At 45.5% G+C, this 15,179-nt stretch overlaps 2 protein-coding genes across 2 annotated transcripts in view; one reads left to right on the top strand and one right to left on the bottom strand.

The window, feature by feature from the left end:
• The window catches only part of LOC311324585 (endoplasmic reticulum aminopeptidase 1-like), a 28,837-nt gene extending 22,844 nt beyond the window's left edge, over positions 1–5,993 (top strand). Inside the window, exons 14-19 of the mRNA XM_084457065.1 lie at positions 2,782–2,938; positions 3,097–3,281; positions 3,420–3,581; positions 3,919–4,059; positions 4,734–4,815; positions 4,996–5,993. Of these exons, the coding sequence (XP_084313191.1) occupies positions 2,782–2,938; positions 3,097–3,281; positions 3,420–3,581; positions 3,919–4,059; positions 4,734–4,815; positions 4,996–5,184 (916 nt within the window). The 3' untranslated portion in view covers positions 5,185–5,993. The remainder of the gene's footprint in view (positions 1–2,781; positions 2,939–3,096; positions 3,282–3,419; positions 3,582–3,918; positions 4,060–4,733; positions 4,816–4,995) is intronic.
• A 387-nt stretch (positions 5,994–6,380) lies between these two features.
• gtf2h2 (general transcription factor IIH, polypeptide 2) lies at positions 6,381–13,749 on the bottom strand. Its single transcript, XM_084457064.1, has 16 exons — positions 13,699–13,749; positions 12,851–12,915; positions 12,647–12,724; positions 12,515–12,551; positions 12,280–12,366; positions 11,383–11,433; positions 11,156–11,210; positions 9,902–10,007; positions 9,697–9,787; positions 9,495–9,582; positions 8,792–8,899; positions 8,081–8,144; positions 7,872–7,975; positions 7,188–7,290; positions 6,932–6,971; positions 6,381–6,802 (listed from the first exon to the last, which is right to left on the bottom strand). The coding sequence occupies exons 2-16, from the start codon at positions 12,904–12,906 to the stop codon at positions 6,692–6,694; spliced, it is 1,179 nt and encodes a 392-aa protein (XP_084313190.1). The 5' UTR covers positions 12,907–12,915; positions 13,699–13,749; the 3' UTR covers positions 6,381–6,691.
• Between the last annotated feature and the right edge of the window lie 1,430 nt (positions 13,750–15,179).

Genomic DNA, 15,179 nt, shown 5'->3' with positions numbered 1-15,179 from the left:
ATACTTTGTCCTAGAAACTTCATTCAAACTTTAAAATGTTCATAATGTTTAGCTCTTGATCGGATCCATTCAGATTTTTGATATTTGTTATAGTTTTTAAGAAATTTAACTTTTAAAACTATTTTTTGTCCCATTGAAACTGCTTGAAACTACTTTTGGAATGTTCAGAAACTTTATGTTTTTAGAGTGGTGGCAGCAGTTGCTTTGAAAATATTCACACATTTTGTAAACTGCTGGCACTTCTACAGTTTTGAAAGCTCACACACATATTATACATCAAAATGTTCACACAACTGTGCTGATTCGTACAATGTAAGTATCTAAGCAGTGTGACGTAGAGTTTTCGCTGTATGACGATTTGTTCGGCAACTGCTCTCCTCATTGAAACGTATGGCAACGCACTCTAGCTTTTGAGCTGCTAATTTTGCATTTTTACTCTTTTTCTAACTTGTCACTATGCCTACAGTTTTAACAGCTCATACACATATTATATATCGAAACGTTCCCATAACTGTTCTGATTCGTACAATGTAAGTATCTAAGCCGTGTGACTTATAGTTTTCGCTGTATGACGATTTGTTCAGCAACTGCGCTCTCCATTGAAACGTATGGGCCCACACTACCTTTTGAGCTGCTAATTTTGCAGCTTACTTTTTCTAACTCGTCGCCATGCCTACAGTTTTTAAGCTACACAGACATATCATATCCTAAAATGTTCAGCATTTTCTCAGGATTCCTACGGTGTCAATATCTAGGCTGTGACCTTTATACTTTTTGAGAGAGAGCTGTCTGAAGCCAACATGCCTTTCCATTGAAGTGAATGAGAGGATGCTCACAGTGTCAGTTGGGATTTGAATTTGGGGACACGTGCAGGCTCTCTGTACAGGCACCCTTTTATGACTACGGTAGCATTCATATTCCTTCCTTCCTTCCTTCCTTCCTTCCTTCCTTCCATCCATCTTTCCTTCCATCCATCTTTCCTTCCTTCCTTCCTTCCTTTCTTTCTTTCTTTCTTTCTTTCTTTCTTTCTTTCTTTCTTTCTTTCTTTCTTTCTTTCTTTCTTTCTTTCTTTCTTTCTTTCCTTCCTTCCTTTCCTTCCTTCCATCCATCCATCCTTCCATCCTTCTTTCCTTCCATCCTTCCTTTCTTTACTTTCATCCATCCATCCTTCCTTTCTTTCCTTCCTTCCATCCTTTCTTCCATCCTTCTTTCCTTCCTTCCTTCCATCCTTCTTTCCTTCCTTTCTTTCATCCATCCATCCATTCTTTCATCCATCTTTCTTTCTTTCTTTCATCCATCCTTCTTTCTTTCATCCATCCATCCATCCATCCTTCTTTCTTTCTTTCTTTTTCTTTCATCAATCCATCCATCTTTCTTTCTTTCTTTCTTCCATCCATCCATCCTTTCTTTCTTTCATCCAGCCATCCATCCATCCTTCTTTCTTCTATCCATCCATCTTTCTTTCCTTCCATCCTTCCTTCTTTCCTTCCTTCCATCTTTCCTTCCTTCCTTCCATCCTTCTTTCTTTCATCCATCCATCTATCCATCCATCCATCCATCCATTCTTTCATCCATCCTTCTTTCTTTCATCCATCCATCCATCCATCCATTCTTTCATCCATCCATCCTTCTTTCTTTCATCCATCCATCCATCCGTCTTTCTTTCATCCATCCATCTTTTCTTTCTTTCATCCATCTTTTTTTCATTCATCCATCCATCCATCTTTCTTTCTTTCATCCATCCATCCATCCATCCATCTTTCTTTCTTTCTTTCATCCATCCATCCATCCATCCATCTTTCTTTCTTTCTTTCTTTCTTTCTTTCTTTCTTTCTTTCTTTCTTTCTTTCATCCATCCATCCATCCATCCATCCATCCATCCATCCATCTTTCTTTCTCTTTCTTTCTCCATCCATCCATCCATCCATCCATCCATCCATCCATCCATCCATCCATCCATCCATCCATCAATCCATCTTGGTCTCCAATGAGGGGTGGATGGGGATGACCTGGCAATCACTGACCTGCCCCCCACAACCTCTGACCTGAGAGGGCGGAGTCTCGCCACCACGCCACTATCCCCGCCACCGTCCCCACATCTCAGACCCTGAGTTGGCTAAAGACGCAGTTTTCACGGTTGGGTGCATGTAGGTGGTCCGGGGAGCAGTACACTGTCCTAGACCGGCTCTGACCCGAGGGGGCGGAGTCTCGTCACAACGCCACTATCCACGCCATTGTCCCCACATCTCAGCCCCTGAGTGAGCTACAGACACACGGTCTTCACTGTTGGGTGCATGGAGATTGCCCGGATGTCAGTGCACTGCCCCCGACCTGCTCTGACCTGAGGGGGCGGAGTCTCACCACCACGCCACTATCCATGCCACGGACCTCACAACACAGCCTCTGAGGTGGCTAGAGACACACGGTCTTCGCCAGTGGGTGCATGGAGATTGCCCGGTCCGTAGTAGTTCTAGCAGTAGCTGTTACATACAGCTGCAGCAGCTAGCCCACCTCACATTTTCTCCAGGAAATGTACTTTCTAGTTATTATTATTATTATTATTATTATTATTATGTCTCTGGATTGGTTGGCTGAGTCTGAAGTTGGCAGGATTTACACATTGACGTTCAAGTTAGATTTCATTTGAAAATGTTTAATCTCACATTCCTGTTCATGTACAAACCTGCTTTGAAACTCAAGTACGTATTTAATACATCTATCAAAAACGAAGTCAAAATCATTTCACTATAGTCGCTCCCCTGCCTGTGTGTGTGTGTCCAGTGTGGGGAAGGTGAGTCTGGACACGGCTCTGGAGCTGTCCCTCTACCTGTCTCGGGAGACAGAGATCATGCCTGTCACCCAGGGGCTGGGGGAGCTGGTGCCCCTCTACAAACTGATGGAGAAGAGAGACATGCAGGCCCTGGAGAACCAGATGAAGGTTGGTAGGACGAGGAAGAGAGGGTGTTTCTTTGTGTGTGCATGTGCGTGCGTGCAAGGCAAGCATACGCATGTGTACAACATGTGTTGACGGGTGGACAAGTGTGTTTATATTTGACCGTATGTATGTCTCCTTCCGTGGACGTGTGTGGGTCTCAGGCCTACATCGTGGAGCTGTTCCAGGGACTCATCGACCACCAGGAGTGGACTGACGAGGGCTCAATGTCCCAGAGGGTCCTGAGGAGCTACCTGCTGCTGTTCGCCTGTGTGAGGAACCACCCCCGCTGTGTGGCCACCGCCACCCAGCTCTTCAACAATTGGAGGGACTCTGACGGCAACATGAGGTCAGGACCTCTTCTCATTCACCTTTAGTTTGTCTGTTGGTCAACAGTGGTCTGTGTGCGCGTTCCAGCCACAAACCGTAACATACTGGCCATCTCAGATCCTTGCATGGTTAAGACACCTTCCTTTTCCTACCCTAGCCTTCCCAGTGACGTCTCCTTGGCTGTGTTTGCCATTGGAGCCCGCACTCCAGAGGGGTGGGACTTCCTGTTTGAGAAGTACCGCTATTCTCTGCACATGTCCATCAAGAGCCGTATCAAGACTGCCCTGTCCATCAGCCCACTTCAGGACAAGCTCAGATGGTGGGTGGACATAGTCTTCTCTTAGCATCTCTATCCAGACCCGCTTTTTTATGGGAGAGAAAGAGAAGGGGCTTCTCTGTTGTATTTACTATTTACCGTATATTCTTGAGTGAAATGCTGTTTTTGCAAATTGTTTTTTATTTTAGAAAAGCTAACAGTATATTAATGGGGAAACAAAGACAAGTATGTTGGACCATTTGCCATAAACAGCATTTCACTCAAGCAATTAAGAGTAGATATACTGTAGTACAATACAACAAAGGACCCCCTTCTCTCTCTCTCCCGCTCTCTATCATCACTCTCTCACCCACTCTCCCTCTCTCGGTCTTCCTCCCAGGATGATGGAGCAGAGCCTGGGCGGCGAGGTGATGAAGACTCAGGACCTTCCTCACGTGGTCATCTCCATCAGCAGGAACCCCCGGGGCTACAAACTGGCCTGGGACTTCCTCCGAGCCAACTGGCACTTCCTGGTCAAGAAGTGCGTCTGCTCCTCGCTGCCCCTCACTGTGTCAGCAGCTCTCAGCCGCAGTCTGGGACTCAGACTAGACTGTCCTAGGGTCAGGGCTCTAGACCAGTGGTTCTCAAATGGGGGTACGCGTACCCCTAGGGGTACTTTGGCGTACTGCAGGGGGTGAGACATTTTAAAAATGTTAATTGAAAAATATATATATTAGACTATAATAGGTTCAATAAACATTTAAATTCAAGTTCAATAAACCACCTTTTATATTCAATAGTCTCCACATCAGCCAAAGCACTCTAAGCTTCTTATGCAATTTCTTTAAGCCAAAAAGTCATTGAACTTTGAAGACTGTGGTATTGGCTGAGACTATGTTGGACAGAAACGCAGCGAATAAATAAAAAACTGTCCCTTTGTGAAATGTTACATTTCAAACATTTGAAATGTAGCATTGAATTGTTTTTCAGTTACAAGGTTGTAAATCAAACACTGAAGGTGCATTTTTTTCTACCACTAATGTTTTTGCGCTGGTCAGGAGGTACTTGACTGAAAAAATATTTCAGAGGGGGTACAGCTATTTAAAAAGTTTGAGAACCACTGCTCTAGACCAACCCTTGGTTGTTGTCTATAAGCAGTAGGAGGCACAATTGAGTTGGGATTGTATGCCCCTGGCTAATGATGTTTGTCTCTAGGTTTGACCTGGGTTCTCATTCCATTGCTGGAATGGTGAATGGAGTGACCAACCAGTACTCCACCACAGAGATGCTGGAAGAGGTAAGTGTTTTGGGACTTGATTGTATTCTACTGCTCAGTAAATACTTTTCTCTAGTTAACATAATCGTTTAGAATTGTCTTATGTAATATTTACACCACACCACGATAGATAATGTTAAGATTAAGCACATTATGTAATGTGAGAGGATATCCTTTCTCAAACCTGTGTAATCCGCACAGGTGCGTAGCTTCTTCGGCTCCCTGAGCGAGGAGACGGGTGCCGGCCTGAGGTGCATCCAGCAGACCTGCCAGAGCATCGAGGAGAACATCCGCTGGATGGACCGCCACCTCCCTCTGCTGCAGGCCTGGCTGGACCGACGGCACCCCAGCGCCAGCACCGCCCCCCCACAGAGGCACATGGACTTATAGGCTTTCCCAGACCACGACACTGTGGGGTCTGGAGCACAGAATATCTTTGCTCCGAAGTGAGTGAGCAGTGAGTGCCAACACTGAATATATTGAGGCAGAGTGCTGGAAAAAGTGAGAGGTCATGAAAATATCCATATTTTTGCTCAGGGCAGTCTCTATCGTTGAACTTTCAGCACTCAAAGCAATGTGAGATCTCTCATGTCCAACATCTCAGCCCAGCTCCAGCTAGCTCAGTGGTGAATGTAGGGCTCTCATCAGCCTCGTACACCAGCTTCAACAGCCTGAGAGTCACTGTCTTGGGAGAACCAGCCCAGCCTAGAGGCTCTCAACCACTAGAACAAGCTCATGGGTCTCCCATACGTCAAACTAGTGGGTTACTCATATAAACTGATTAATCAAAATCACTCCCGAAAAAGTTGGATGAGTTCTAGAGTATTTAGTTGTGTGTGTGAGAAATAGGTTAATTGCACAACACTGACATCATAGACAATCAAAATGATCCCTTTCCACATAAGTGACCTGACCAGACTGAGTTTCATGTTCCCCATGTTAGGCATCCATTTCCTTGCACCTGTTTAGATTCAGTATGAAATACCCTTTTGGACCTTGCAGAATTGTGCCTCAGCAAGAGTCAACATTATATATTTTGCTATTGCCCACTGTTAATATTAGTGAGCCATTTTTGAGGTCTGTATGTGTACCTTCCCTATTGACCCCCTGCGTCCCCAGACTGCGGAAGGTGTTGCGTTTGTAAATGTTCCTGCGTCTCTGAGGAACCTCCTGTTGTAGCTGCCCTTACTTTTCTTGATGCTGATGTTGCTGCATTGTTAACAATAATTGATTTAAGAAGACCTTGCATTTTTACGTTTGCAGTTGGAAATGTTTTTCTACACATGAATTCTATCCTGGAAAATGTCCACCAAACTTCTGATATGATGATGCTTCTTAAATGTTTGTGTGTAATGAGTGCTAATAAAACCTTGTTTAGATGTGATCTTACTGAACTGTAAAGTAAGACGTAGAATACATACATATACATAGAATACATATGTAAGCAGACAATATATAAAAGCAGCCTGATGATGATGACATAGAATAAGAGCTTAGTTTATTATAGGTTTGGACAGCAGGTGGGGCCAACTACACCAATGAAAAAAGGTGCTTTGGGCCCACAAAAAGGCCCCCTTTGTCCATCATCCATAACGTCCTAAGATCACATCAGGAACATACTTGAAAACCTAGAAATACTGGCTGGGTCAGAGTCAACATTCTCCCTTAACACAAGGAGGAGTCACAACACTGATAGAAGTATCTTCCATGGAAACAAAGACTTGCTCTTGTGTGGCATCCTCAAATGTGCTCACCTGCTCCTACAGTACGTACTGTAGAGTTCCAACACGTTCTCAAAGGTCCCCGCTGATCCAGTCACAAACTCCACCAATCACGTCAGTGTGGCGTTAGTCTCTTCCCATGAGTCAGTAGACTGTTGCAGTAAGTCCTCCTGTCCTCAGGAGGCAGTGTGGGAGTGAATACAGGACGGGCAGCAGTGGAGGGTATCGTGGATGAAGAGGTCACACTCCACACAGAACACACTGCTACATGTTGGACAGGTGAACACCTACATAGAGGACAAAAGAGAGGGATGGCCCGAGTGAGACAAAGGAGAAGAATGAGGAGAGAGAAGAGTTTCATGATCAGTCTCAATATTGTTGGTGTATGAGGTTGATAGGTAAGGTGTGTTGCTTACACGTTTTTCTTTCAGCTCTCCTTGGCAAGCTTGACAGAACCTGAAACAGTTATAATATATATATAATAATCTTTATTTGTATAGCACTTTTCATGCAAATATTGCAGCTTAAAGTGCTTTAACATTTCCACACAGCATAAAAACAAAAAACAATAAGGACAATAGTGATCAATAAAACACAATAACAATAATAACGTAGTATAGTTGTGCAGGTGTAAAGACTTGGGATGTATGTGTATATCAGTGTCCCACCCACCTCTCCCCCTCATGCTGGTCCAGAGGGCTCTCCTGGAAGGCCTCCAGCGGGAAGAGATGATGGAACGAGCGTGCCAGGTGAGGGGCGGAGACTAGCGTCAGCCCTGGGGACAGCGAACGGAAAGCACGTCAGCACCGCTGGTGTGTCTGTGTTAGCTGCCATGTACTGTACAAAGATCTAGTCACACACTTGCATACACATTATAAAAACTTCATAGGACAATATACAGGAAAAAAAAATACACATAAAAAAAAAAACAGTCATGACCGAAAGAACGAGATCACGGATACAAGCGGCCGAAATTTGTTTTCTCCGGAGGGTGGCTGGGGTCTCCCTGAGAGATCGGGTGAGAAGTTCAGTCATCCGGGAGAGACTCAGAGTAGCTGCTGCTGCGTCGAAAGGAGCCAGTTGAGGTGGTTCGGGCATCTAGTGAGGATGCCTCCTGGGCGCCTCCCTAGGGAGGTGTTCCAGGCGTGTCCGGCTGGGAGGAGGGTGCAGGGTAGACCCAGGACTAGGTGGCGGGATTACATCTCTGTACTGGCCTGGGAGCGGCTAAAGATTCCCCAGGCAGAGCTGGTTGATGATGCTAGGGAAAGGGATGTCTGGGGCTCCCTGCTGGAGCTGCTGCCTCCGCGACCCGACCCCGGATAAGCGGATGAAGATGGATGGACGTGAAAAACATACCGCACACTTTGCATTCCACGGGCAGTTCCGTGTACTTGGCGTGGCACTGAGGACAGAAGTACCCTCCCAGAGAGAGACCTGGCTCACTACTGCTGTCCAGGTGCCTGTAAAAGACAGAAATACATATTACATAATTATAACACATGCAACAATATAAATCAAGTACCAGTATTCCATCTGCAGCCCTATTTCTGCTGGTGTATACTCACGCCATGCTGAAGGAGGGCTTAGCGTCCTGGTCAGACAGAGAGGCTATTGTGTGCTGGGGGAAACCTGGAAAGAAAAGGAGCCCTAGATGTTTATCATACAACGTGAGAATCCTGCACCCAGGAGCTGAACTTATGGCCGCTACACAAGGCATTTCAAATTCAACAGGCCGTTGTGTGACTGTAAGCATCTCAAGGCCTTGTATTTAGTGAAGCACTGATCCTGGAGAGCTTCTGGGTGTGTTTATTTTATCCAGGCCCTGCACTGGCACACCTCATTGAACGTATCAACTGGTCACCAGTATGTACTAGAAAGCAAGTTAGTAGTACTGAGACAGAACACAAACATCTACACCCAATAGTTCTCTAGGACCAGGCTATCGCAACCATAGCTCTAGGCCGTCCTGTCTCTGTGCTCTAGGCCGTCCTGTCTCTGTGCTCTAGGCCGTCCTGTCTCTGTGCTCTAGGCCGTCCTGTCTCTGTGCTCTAGGCCGTCCTGTCTCTGTGCTCTAGGCCGTCCTGTCTCTGTGCTCTAGGCCGTCCTGTCTCTGTGCTCTAGGCCGTCCTGTCTCTGTGCTCTAGGCCGTCCTGTCTCTGTGCTCTAGGCCGTCCTGTCTCTGTGCTCTAGGCAGTCCTGTCTCTGTGCTCTAGGCCGTCCTGTCTCTGTGCTCTAGGCCGTCCTGTCTCTGTGCTCTAGGCTGTGGGCTGACTGACCCATGCGGATGAGGGAGCACTCGGAGGAGGAGCTGGCGGGGGGAGGCTTCACATGGTGCATCAGCAGCTCCTTGAAGTGGCTCTCGTCCAGGATCACATGGTACGACCCTGTTACCAGGCAAAATACAGTACGTTGTGGATCATTTGATAATTTCATGGTTATTCTATCCATTTTCCCTCTGTCCTTGTTCGTGACCAGCTATGGGGTCTGGATTGAAAAGGTATAATATTTTTCTTCCTAGTGGTGTTATAGTTTAACCAATCCCTATAAAAGGCTAGGTGTAAACAGCACCATATTGATTTCCAGGGGTAAATTGCACTGTCACGGCATCAAAAGACAAAGTAATACAGTCTAGAAGACAAATATACAATAGATACACAATATACAGAAATCCAAATGTACAAGAGTGCAAATAAACAAGTGTATAACAGTAGGTAGGTTCCTTATCATGCCTAGATTGTGCAAACATGTCTGAAGTGCGCATGAGTTTGTAAAAAATAAATGTACATTTCCTGTTCGGGGAGCCACAGAACCCTCCAAGCTGTCTCAGGTCCAGAGTGTCCAGACAGTCAGGGGATGCATTGAACATGCTGATAGCAGCTGGTGCAAAGGACCTCCCTCGTCATTTATAATCACACTATACCTCAACAAGAGCAGAGGGGAGGGGGTAAGTTAATGAATAGGAACCAGGTTGATCCTGACCTCCAGTCTCCCGCGTGAGCACTGTGCAGACGCGCACCTCGGCAGACAGGCCGATCACAGACACGCGTATCTTCAGAGACTTCAGCGTCTGAGGGAGAACAGAGGATGGGAGAAGTGATGAGACTTGGAGAGATATAGAGGCGAGATAGTGTCATGAGTGACTGGCCAGAGGTGAGAGGATCTAGGCCTAATACGAGCACACCTTGATCAATTCATAGATGTTAGCTGGGTCACATGTTGTGAGGCTGCTGAAAATGATCAGAATCTCTTTACTGGTGTGACCGGGCATGTGTCTGTGAAGAGAGAGAGGATGAGAAGAGGAATCAGGAATCTCAAACCCACAAGATGTACATAGCACCCTTAAGATCTACCAGAGAGAAGAGTAACTCCCACAGATAAGTCCTTACTTGAGGGACTGCATGGCCAGGCTGAGGGAGTTGTAGAGAGAGGGCTCGCCGATGCACGTTGAGTCCACGGCTTTCTTCAGTGCAGCAACGTGCTTCTTTGGGTTCCCTGTGGACGAACCCCAGCCGTCTGTCACCTCACATATGGTCGATGGTAGTCTCTCTCCAGACTCAAATATCACGTTGAATCGCTGCGCTCCGCATACTACATAATAGAGTCTGCATACTACATAATAGAGTCTGTATACTACATAATAGAGTCTGCATACTACATAATAGAGTCTGCATACTACATAATAGAGTCTGCATACTACATAATAGAGTCTGTATACTACATAATAGTCTGCATACTACATAATAGAGTCTGCATACTACATAATAGAGTCTGCATACTACATAATAAAGTCTGTATACTACATAATAGAGTCTGTATACTACATAATAGAGTCTGTATACTACATAATAGAGTCTGTATACTACATAATAGAGTCTGCATACTACATAATAGAGTCTGCATACTACATAATAGAGTCTGTATACTACATAATAGAGTCTGTATACTACATAATAGAGTATGTATACTACATAATAGAGCCTGTATACTACATAATAGAGTCTGTATACTACATAATAGAGTCTGTATACTACATAATAGAGTCTGCGCCACACCAAGCTGGTGTTCTGAGGGCGTATCGTCAGTTCAAAATTTAAAGAGTGACAGGTCGTAACAGCAAATGATAGGCGCTAGCCCAGGTTAGATGGGCGGGGCATATCTATGGGTGGGAGCGCCTGATCGCGAAAGTCGTTACTGATTGGTTTCGCAGGGATTCCTGCGAAACCAATGAATTGCCAGGATTTGAGCACCAGATTTTTGTATGAAGTGTCTCAGACCCATAGAGAGATGTGTAGCATGCAGTAATGCAGTTAGCGTAGCTTACGTAGTGGATCAGCGAAAGGGTCTGGTGTTGAGACTAGGTATATGCTAAATGGACTGCACTTAATTACAATGGCCTCTCATTCACCCATTCATACATGCATTCACACAATAATGGCGGCAGCTGCCTTGCAAGGTGCTAGCCTGCTCATTGGGAGCAATTTGGGGTTCAGTTTCCTTGCCCAAGTGGACAGGAGGAGCCGGGATTCGAGCCGCTGACCCTACGGTCATTGGACCCGCTCTACTGGACCTCCTGAGCCACAGCCGCATATGACCAGTGGTGGATGAGGGATTTGGGTTGGTGAGAGAGTCATGTTGCTCACCTGCCAGGTCAGTCAACTTCTCTGCCCTCTTATTCTTAGTGGTGATGAGGCCCACCTAGGTAGGAGAAACCATAGGGGTAAAAAATACAAGTGCCATTGTCTTAGAAGATACAGTACATGTTTAACTGCACAATGTCTAGTTTCTAAAGGGAGTATAACATGCCCACATCCATAATCATAACAGTACAGTGAAGAGGACATACTACACATTCACTTCAGGAGACTACCTGACTGATGGGGTTCTGGTCAAAGTACTCCTCCACGAAAAACTCCATTAGCTGCAAGGTAACATGTCATTCCGTCAACACAGTTCTGTGTCGTACTATGGCGCTGTATGCTCACCATTACCTGATTTCAAGCAGAAAAACCTTTTTTCTACAGTATGATTGCATTGGGAACTATGCTCGTCTCTTCTTCAACTAGACTCACTGTGAGGTATAGAGTGCCTTAGCGGAAGCAGGAAGAGAAAACCTCCATGGGACCTTATATCAGAAAAATAATTTATGGTTGTGAACGGCGTGAGAAAAATAATGTATTGATCCCGATTGAATTGTGCAATGACCATCACATATGATGTTTGTCAATTTAAAACATACATTTTATTCATATCGGGGTAGTGTGCCATTTTCAACATTTAGCCATATTTGTGGTCTATCTACCATGAACCTGAAACATAGAAACCATAATTTCACTGATCGTTCCAGTACTGAGCTAACCAGTTTTTATGCAGGCTGTCACTGGGCTACAATGGATGTCAATGGGGCATATGTGAATGTGTTGGAAAAACTATGATACATGTGCTTTTCCATGACGGGAAGCACAGGGTGTAATCTTTTGAGTCTCAGTATGCTCTCAATGTGAATATTTTTAGGTGTTTGGCATGACTAGCACATAGTCCTCCATGGGAACAGTGAAAACAAGCGCCAGGGGAATGCTTATGTTCAAGCCAAGCCAACCATGTAAAAATATTCGGATTGCAATGGTCATGGCACAATTCAAATGGGATAAAGAAATTATTTGTTTACACCATTGACTACCTTACATATTTTTTCCAAAATAAGGTCCCATGGGACGGCTCTTCCTGCTTCCGCTTAGGCACTCCCACAATGCATTCCCTCCCATACCTTGAGGGTGGAGGTGAGTCGGTTGGGCTTCAGGTCCTGGTCTTCCATTGTTCTAGAGGTGTCTATCACCACGTACAGGTGACGCATCTGAGAAACATTATACGACAGGTAATATGGTATTCAATAGTTCAATACGTGGATCATGGAGAGAAAGAATGGATATGGGAGACAGATGGAAGGTGACATCTTGAGAAGAGAGTGTCAGTGAAAGAGAGAATGAAAAAGGCAAACTCACCATTCCCAGGCGTACTTGTCCATGGCTCTCAAACACCCTGGGTGGATATGATATCAGGTAGTTATTTTCAAATAATAAAATCGTTTTTCATACTAACTTTCTTTTCTTACACACATACAGTGAAGTACACACCTTTGTCTTTTGGCCTGGAAAAGGATGTCCTCCACAGTGGCTTTGAGGGACCCAGACTCATCCTCCTTCAGGACCTCCCTGTAGTAGGAACACACAGAACAAGCTCAGGCAGACTAAACACTCAATCATTCAGGCCAGGCTTAACTCTGACACCGGAATGCATCTCAGACCAAATCTAAACAAGCTGCGGGGTCTTGATCTCACCATGTCCGCTCGTAGCCTCCCTCCCATCGCTTGGCTCTCTCCGGCTCCTCATCCATCCTGATTCACTGCGAGTCCCAGTAGCTCTCTTAGGTTAGAGACAGGCTCAAATTCCCTGTTCAGCAGCAAAGAGAGTTAAGTTAGGTTTACATTTGTATGTGCATGAAGTCATTCACATGCACCCGACTGTCAACCATTATTTCAACTACAAATGTACATATTGTCTACACAACAGAACACGGGGTTAGGAAGCATGCTCAGAACACGGGGTTAGGAAGCATGCTCAGAACACGGGGTTAGGAAGCATGCTCAGAACACGGGGTTAGGAAGCATGCTCAGAACACGGGGTTAGGAAGCATGCTCAGAACACGGGGTTAGGAAGCATGCTCAGAACACGGGGTTAGGAAGCATGCTCAGAACACGGGGTTAGGAAGCATGCTCAGAACCCGGGGTTAGGAAGCATGCTCAGAACCCGGGGTTAGGAAGCATGCTCAGAACCCGGGGTTAGGAAGCATGCTCAGAACCCGGGGTTAGGAAGCATGCTCAGAACACGGGGTTAGGAAGCATGCTCAGAACCCGGGGTTAGGAAGCATGCTCAGAACCCGGGGTTAGGAAGCATGCTCAGAACACGGGGTTAGGAAGCATGCTCAGAACCCGGGGTTAGGAAGCATGCTCAGAACCCGGGGTTAGGAAGCATGCTCAGCTCACTGGAGAGTTATCCTGGTTATACAAGCTACATGCTAACTAGGCTAGCGAGATATCAGCTAGATTGAATTGGTCTGCAAGTCTATTCAAGAATAGTGTGGAGCAATTTAATTGACGTTAAAGCTCATCAAAACTGGAAACTTTACCACAAAGGTGTAAACACGTGAAAGTGGAACCAGTGCACCAGGAATTAGTGATGGGACATACGAACCAGAAGCTTCTTCTTCTTCTTCTCCCTTGGGTTTTATGGCGGATCGCAAACAGCTTAAAGGTGCATACCGCCACCTACTGTACAAGAGTGTGCATCATCATGTCATCATCCTAGTGCTCACAGACTACAGTCTGCCCCACAACCGTGTCACCCAAGAAAGTAAATAGAGCCTTCCTGCAGATTCCTACCCCCTCCCCCTCCGTGCCCAGTAAACCCCTCAAAGTCCATTCCCGACCTGCTTCTCTGACCTTATCCCGGAGTCTCTCTCTCTACTCCATAGTTGGGACAGTGCAACAGAACATGTTCAGTGTTTTCTGCAGCTCCACAGTGCCCACATGTACCACTCCCCCTTTTCCCCGGTACAAACAAGGTGCCGTTCAGTCCCGTGTGATCGAACCTCAGTCTAGCCATTACGATTTCCTCCCTCCTGGTCTGAGCAGTGTAGTTCTTCACCATAACTGACTTCTGCAATGAATGTATTAGACTGCAGGAGCTTGTGTCGAAAAACGATGACCACGTGATTGATGACGTCTGAAGCTTGGCGCTGCTTCAAACGTCATTAATGTACCGGGAAAGCTTTCAAAGCTTTGAAGGTTTTGAAGGTTTTGTCGCAACCTCTGACAGCGTGGCTGTTTGGAAGCGATTCTGCAATGATGGAGGCACCAAGTGTGCATATTCACATACCATTCTATATTTATTGCAGCACTTTCAATCAGTGAACACGGTTCTCACAAGATCACAATGAACATGCATGTGCAGTAGTCTACTAGGCTACAGTTGCAATGGCTGCTATGATCTCCGCAAACCACCAGATGTCACTGTGCTCCTCGTTTTCAATGCATCGGGCTCTTTTCCCGACACAATCAGGAAGAAGCCCCAATAAGGCCATAGACATTATAAAGAACTAGACTGGCCATTGTGCTGTAGAATTCCAATGGACTCACGTCCGACGTGGCAGCCATCTTGTGCAGGGCATCCCACCATGTGACGTCAATGATCCCACAGATTCACTGTGTATATTTTAAATGGTAGATGTTAGATCATCTGGGAGAAAGTCCCTGTAATTGTGCATAAGTGGCATTTCCTATCACTGGGATTAGCTGTAATGCTTGTATATTTATATTGTGACAAAAAAAATATTTTTTATTGTGACTTGAGAAAATATAATAAGAGTCACTAGTCACTTACCGAACAAAACGACGAGCAGCTCTGAAGCCCAACAGTAACATGTTCTAAATGATGCCCTGCATAACATGGCGGTAAATTAAACGAACGTTTCTGTTGAAACGAGTGTAGCTGTGGTCAGCAACAGGTAAGGCCACGTTTACACAAAAACGAATTTTCCAAAACGGGAAAGATCTTCTTTTGTGTTTCCCAAAGGTTCCACGTTCACACAACAGTATTGCGATAAGGATC

Source organism: Borostomias antarcticus (assembly GCF_949987555.1).
Source record: "Borostomias antarcticus genome assembly, chromosome: 23".
Taxonomy (NCBI): Eukaryota; Metazoa; Chordata; class Actinopteri; order Stomiiformes; family Stomiidae; genus Borostomias; species Borostomias antarcticus.
The sequence above is the reverse complement of the archived record's forward strand: the minus strand, read 5'-3'. Positions and strand labels throughout refer to the sequence as shown.

Bases quoted from the DNA above. Each gene is read 5' to 3' on its own strand.
- gtf2h2 (XM_084457064.1), bottom strand. From the start codon at position 12,906: ATGGATGAGGAGCCGGAGAGAGCCAAGCGATGGGAGGGAGGCTACGAG. The intron at 11,211-11,382 runs GTAGTCTCCTGA...TCTCCTACCTAG, and splicing joins ACCAGAACCCCATCAGTCAG to GTGGGCCTCATCACCACTAA. The intron at 6,972-7,187 runs GTGGGTGGGACA...TAACTGTTTCAG, and splicing joins GACCAGCATGAGGGGGAGAG to GTTCTGTCAAGCTTGCCAAG.